General features: G+C 36.6%; 1 protein-coding gene across 1 annotated transcript; it reads left to right on the top strand.

Annotated features, from left to right (window-relative positions):
* The first annotated feature begins 5,352 nt into the window (after positions 1 to 5,352).
* LOC137834521 (germin-like protein 9-3) lies at positions 5,353 to 6,249 on the top strand. The gene has a single exon (XM_068642549.2). The coding sequence runs from the start codon at positions 5,428 to 5,430 to the stop codon at positions 6,040 to 6,042; it is 615 nt and encodes a 204-aa protein (XP_068498650.1). The 5' UTR covers positions 5,353 to 5,427; the 3' UTR covers positions 6,043 to 6,249.
* Positions 6,250 to 6,839: the final 590 nt, after the last annotated feature.

Genomic DNA, 6,839 nt, shown 5'->3' with positions numbered 1-6,839 from the left:
AATAATTATCAAACACTTATATGGATTTGCCTTTATACCACGCTCATTGAGTAACAACCCTAGGAACTTTCTAGCCTTAACACCAAACACACATTTTTCTGGATTCAACTTTAAGTGATACTTACTAATTGTGGAGAAGAATTCCTCTAGATCGGAATTGTGTCACTCGGACTCCAAAGATATTACTACCATGTTATCCACATGTGCTTTCTTGTTCCTGTCCAACATTGGTTGTAAGATCTTGTCCATTAAACCCTAATATATTGCCTCAACGTTCTTCAACCCAATAGGCATTACCTTATAGCAATAGTTGGTTACCTCAACCATAAATGTTGTATTTTCCTCATCCTCGAGATGGAGGCGTATCTAGTTATACTCAAACTGAGACATTGTCTACCAGCGCATCTATGTTAAGAAGGGGATGGGTGTCCTTCAGACAAACATTGTTTAGGTTTGTGATGTCCTCACAGATTCTCCATTTCCCGTTCACCTTTTTAATCATAACAACATTAGCTAACTATTCCAGGTATTGGATCTCCCATATGTGTTTTCCTTCCAAAACTTCCTTGTTTCTTCCTTCAACACCTCTCGCTTCTCCTCCCCAAATCATCTCTGCCTTTGAGCAACAGTTTTTTCTCTTGGATCAACGGATAGGTGGTGACATGGGAAGTTTAGATCGATGTTTGTTATATCGATAATCGACCAGGTGAAAGTAGGAAGGTTCCTTTGCAGCACTTCTAAAATCCTCTTTTCCATGGCTTTTATAATGACCACATCAACTCGAAGTTTCCTTCCCTCGCCCATGTCAACTTCTTTGATGTCTCTTACCGGTATTGGATTTCTATCTCCATGCATAATCATTGGGTCCATATCTCTATCTCGATCCTCCGAAAGAGTAGAAATTGAGTAAGTGCCTCTTCGGGCCTGGAGGCTATTTTCATAACACTTTCTTGCTACCTTTTGGTCTACCTTCATTGTTGCCACCCTTACATCTAAGCTAGGAAATTTCATTTTCAAATGCTTTGTAGAGATTACCGCCCCCAACCTATTGAAAGAAGGTTTCCCTATCAAGAGGTTGTATGGCAAAAAGGCATTAACAACTATATATTTTACTATTATTATACTAACCAAATTACCTTATGAAAAAATAGTCCTCAACTCCACATACCCCTGAACTTCCACTTGATCGCCCGCAAATCCCACCAGAACCCTGTTAAATGTTTGTAATTGTTCTCGAGGTATTTGAAGCCTTGGAAACGTATCTTAAAACATGGCATTCACGGAGTTTTCTTGGTCCACAAGGACTTTATGGACATTTCTTCCCATCATGATTACATAAAGCACTATGGGATCATCTTCATGTTCAACAACACCTTCTAGGTCAGTGTTCAATAAGTAAATTGTAGGTGAAGGGGACATTTCTACTGTGTTTACCGATAACATCACCCTCGAGTACCTATTTCGACATGAGCCGGTTACACCTCCACTCAGAAATCCTCTTGCAATCATTTTGAAATCTCCTAGTATAAGAGTCTCGTGCTCGGACACACTTGTCGGGCGATCATGTGCCTTTTTGGCCTTTGTCGACCTCACGTATCACTGTAATCGTCCATCTACCGCCAACTTTGCAAGTTGATTGGTTAGCATGTAACATGTTTCGGTATCACGATTGTGCCTCTGATGGAACTCGCACCAAACTCCTTTATTATGCCTGAGGGAACAATTAGTCTTCTATGAAAACTTTAATTTTCTTGTAATTTTCGCATCTGCTAGAATCTATATTTTGGGAACTATCAATGGGAGATACTTAGGCCATCTCAGATCTTGCCTACTCTTTTGGGCCACATATGGTACATAACGGCGATCACCATGTCTTCCCTGACCGTTCTCGTCCTCTCTAGGTTTCCATCTTGTCTTCCTTTCGCCACTAGTTTCTTTGAATTTTTGCGGTTGCTGCCGCTTTTCTTTTGTCCTCTTAAACTGCATCACTTCCTTTGCTTCAATATGGGATGTTGCCCTGACTCGTACTTCGGTCATGGACTCGGCCTTATTTCGTATTAGCGACTCGCTGAAAGGATTTGCTCTAAGCTCATTTAGGAAGGCATCAACAAATAATCCTCACTAGGAGGGTTTATCTTAACGAATATTTCAGAGAAACGATTGAGATAGTTCTTGAGGGGTTCGCCTTCTTGGTATTTGACGTCAAACAAATCAATAATTTTAGGGGGCTTCACTTTGTTGGTCGCAAATTGCTTTAAAAACTTTTGAGAGAAGACCTAGAATGAAAAGATCAACCCATCCAATACATTACTGAACTACTATAAAGCAATTCTAGTGAAGGCCCCGACAAACATTTTACATTGGAATGCGTCTGAGCCACTTAAAATGAGCATTTGTACTTTAAAAGCCTTAAGATGAAGCTTTGGGTCCTCGATTCTCAAGAATGGAGTGACTTTCGGTACCATGAAACTGGACGACACATGTTCATCTATAATGTTATGCGTTAAAGGTTGTGGATCAGCTAGAGGGTGAATTGGAAATGATGTCCATGTTGTGTCATATGCTTTCGGACTGAAGTCTGCAATTCCTCACTAACTTTTTACAACTCCTCATGAGCTTTTAAATTTTCTTCCATGAAATGACGGGACATATTTGCTTCCTCTCACAATCGCTCCTGCTCTCCTCTAGCCTTTTCCGCTCTCCTTCTTGCCTCCTCGTTATCCTGTTATAATTGTCGTATGGTTTGTAATATCTTCTGCATTGTGGGAGTGTGGGCAACTTCCTCCTGTTGTAGTGTTTATCTTCTACTCCTCATGTTTCTATAAAGATGGTGTTGGAACCAAGCAAAAGCTCTCCCACGACTCTCTTGTGGAGATAGGAAAGATTTTACGGGCACCACGGTGGATACCAAAATGATCTACTATAAGAATCTTAGGTGCCTAGGCCAGTCACTCATCATTTTTTTTTTTTTTGTCTCGGTTTCATCCTCTTACCCCTTTATACAATCATCTTTCTTGTTCTTAAGGATGTAATTGCCCTTGTTATTGTCTGGATACATTACCTTTATTTCTCCTTATATTCTGGCCATCAATCCTGATTGTCAGCTATATTAATGGGCTATTAATGATATTTTTTAACGCTTGAATTGTATCAGATCATAAATGGTAGTGCCTACATTCCCCATTAATAGGCAGTGATAGTTAAGGCATTCGTAGTTAAGATGATCAATTAAGACTCGCTATATGACTGAGGCTACCGATGATCAATCCGTCCATGAATCTGGACGACTCACAGTCCCCCAGTCTCGAGTTGAGGAATAAGAAAAGGTTTATCAAGAATCATCTTAATACCCTAAATAATAGGTTTGACTATGAACCTGAACGACTCAGAAAGAAATTAAGTCAATGTTCAATGAGAGAATATAAATTGATAAACACCAAATTAATAAGTTATGTATGAAAACAAAATTGAACAAAAATTATCTTTGATCAGTGATGACTTTCTAGGACAAGTGCACAACGTTGTCAGAAGTAATAATTTGTCCTTAAGGACGGATATCAATCCCACAAGGAACAGTGAATTATCAAGTACAATAATCACTAAATATAAAACAAAATAATAAAAAGAGTGTTGAATTGATTGTGTTGGCAATGATCAATAAGAAAACAGACAAAGAATTGATTGCTTCAAGTGGAAAAATAGGGATTAGGTTTTATCTCTCTCACTCTCATGTATTTTGATTAGCATGTCAACTTTAAGTTCTTTGATTGAAATTGATGCTCATAAAAAGTTCATTTATATCGATGTCTCGCATATAAAATTCTTAAGAATGTATCCTAAATATCAATTTCTCGCATATTTATAAAAATAACTTAAAATCACATCCGGACGTTAATGACAATTAACATTTCAAGTCTATTTTTAGCACTCAAATATGTTAAGTATTGTTGTTTAGGTCAGAACCCTAAAAATACCTTTCTGTCATATTTAAGATTCTCAATTTGTCATGAAAATTTAGAAGTAAAACAACAATACCAATAATCAATCAAGAACAAAATATTATATCATATTAAATATCATCTCAATACATACGAGTTCGGGCATATTACTCCCAAACCTAAAGGGTAGAATTAGCCACACATAGTACCTTTCATTCTCCTAATTGGGTTACAATTCACTTTATGGTGTTTTCCTCTTAATCTAGCACCTTAAGGTTGTTCCTTTAGCTCTCATTTAACCTAATTTACAAGGGTTAAGTGACTTCCTACATCGCGCTAATGGGCTAAGTGATAAAACATAAAAAAAGGCTCAATCTGTATAACGCATCCTCGCTTTAGCGAGAATATCTCGCTTGAGTGAGAAGGGTGGTGATTTCCGAAAATGTTACTGGAACATTCTCGCTTGAGCGAGAATTCTTGTTGCAAAGTTGACTTTTTCGACGCTTTTATGCATTATGAGACCGTCCAACTTTCTCTTTTTAGCTTAGATCATCCTTTTTTAATCCAAATCTCCATTTTTTCCTAGAAACTTGCAATTAACACCAATTTTGGAAATAAAATACTCTTATTCAAATAAAGATCATAAAAAATATATTAAAAAAACTGAAATTAGGCACTTATCAATGGGAAAAGGACATGAGAGAAATTTTGCAAGAGATGTTTTGTAATATAACATGCAACCTTCTCATTTCAACGATTTTTACAAGTTACATTCCTGCACTTGGTTTTCTCATCAGGCACATTATAGCATTTCTGTATCGAGTTATTGACAATTTGCACTAAAAAAACTGACGGAATGAATTTAGTGGGGTTAATTTGTAAGTATTAGCTGCTGCAATGAGTGATACCTAATATGCAGCTGGATGATGTTTACTAAGCTCATTCTTGTTTTCATTTTGGCCGTCTGCAAAATTTAACAACAGCTAAAAGCAAGTAGAATATACTCTCTTCTTTTTTTGGATAAAGAGTATAACATTCTTTTAATTATTCTACCCAAATAGTATACTGCGATGAACTTAGAGTCCTCCTTTTGTATTATTCTGTTGTTTTTAATCAAGAAAGTGAAGATTAAAGCTGGATCTGTTATTCTGTGATGTTTCTCAAGGATATCACAACCACTCTACATATAGAGCAATTATCCATTTTCATAGGTTCAAACAAAAGAAAAACTACAAGTAACTTTGTCTCTATTTGATTGGAATTGGGCATTGAAGAGCTACTCATGCAAACATTCTTGTTGCCTACGTCCCCAATAATTGCAGACCTCTATAGAGGTTAACTGCTTTGAAAACTTCATAGTTGCTATGATACAAACGACCAACACACAGGGTAGAAATCCCTATAAATATAAATGTTCATGAAACTTGAAACACACCTTCTTCAAGTTTTCCTCTACTCAAACTTCTAACCTCTGATAGTAATAATAACCATGTCTTCCACCACCTTTAAAGTACTCACACTGATCATATCTGTTTTCACCATCATGCAGATATCATCTGCGGGTGACCCTGACATCCTCACTGACTTCATAGTCCCTCCCAACACCACACTTGATGGCAACTTCTTCACCTTCACAGGCTTCCGTTCCATATTTTCACCCAACACTCTCTCGGCTTTCAAAGTGCAGAAGGCAAGCAAGGCAGAATTTCCTGCTCTTGATGGACAAAGTGTCTCATATGCAGTCCTTGAATTCCCAGGTGGCAGCATCAACCCTCCACACACACACCCTCGTTCTGCAGAGCTACTCTTCACCGTTCAGGGCTCCCTTCAAGTGGGGTTTGTGGACACAACCAATAAGCTCTTCACTCAGACACTACAAACAGGAGACGTGTTTGTGTTCCCAAAGGGTCTCGTGCACTTCCAATACAATTCGGATACCCAGAAGCCTGCAGTGGCTATATCTGCCTTTGGAAGTGCCAGTGCTGGGACTGTGTCAATTCCTAGCACTCTCTTTAACACCACCATTGATGACAATGTCTTGGCTTTGGCCTTCAAGACTAATGTTGCCACCATTCAAACTTTGAAGAAAGGCTTTGCTCCCTAAGCGTGTGCTGATGCATAGAATCAACTAATTACCACCTTTAGCTTCACCATTGTGACATTTTTCCTGCTTTGTTAATTAACAGCACTGCTTGTGTTTTGCAGTTCAATAACAAGTAGTTCTATAAAGGCGTGTGAGATGCAAAATGTTTCATCCAATTATTGCTGTAATTGTAATCACCCCAGATGCAATAAAGAACTTTCTTTTGTTAACAGTTTATCAAATGGATTTTAAGAAGGATTTTGGGGGTGGGGGAATCTAAAAACAGATTTTTTTTTTTATAATTGTTGTTTATTTTGATGAGTTAAACATTTTTAAATCTTCTTAAAGAACTTATACAAGGTAATTGATTGTTTAAAAAGTAATTTAAGATAAAAGGATTTGGGAAGAAAAAAAGTTTTGTTTGAATTATACATTGAATATTTTTTAAAAAATGAGAAACTTGTATAATGAAGATATTTAAAAGGTTTTATATTTATAAAAGTTATGCACTCCAATGATGGTGAAGTCTTTAAATATAGATAATGATCTCTTTTAAACCTTCAGAGATAAATGATTTTTTTCCCCATCAAATAGCATATCTTAGTGTCACGGAAACACTGATTTATCTTGTTGGTTAATCTTAATCTAACAATAATATTTGTTACGAATTTATTAGTGGGATATATTTTTTCATTTACAAAAAAGATATTAAACTAATGTAAAATATATATTTCATTATTTTAAAATGTTATAAATATGTGTTTATTTTATTTAAATGTTTCAGTATTAGATATAATTAGTTACGCAGATGAAATTAT

Source organism: Phaseolus vulgaris, chromosome 5 (assembly GCF_051622355.1).
Source record: "Phaseolus vulgaris cultivar YP4 chromosome 5, ASM5162235v1, whole genome shotgun sequence".
Lineage (NCBI taxonomy): Eukaryota > Viridiplantae > Streptophyta > Magnoliopsida > Fabales > Fabaceae > Phaseolus > Phaseolus vulgaris.
The sequence above is the reverse complement of the archived record's forward strand: the minus strand, read 5'-3'. Positions and strand labels throughout refer to the sequence as shown.

Excerpts from the sequence above, each read along its gene's own strand:
- LOC137834521 (XM_068642549.2), top strand. The coding sequence starts at position 5,428 with ATGTCTTCCACCACCTTTAAAGTACTCACACTGATCATATCTGTTTTC.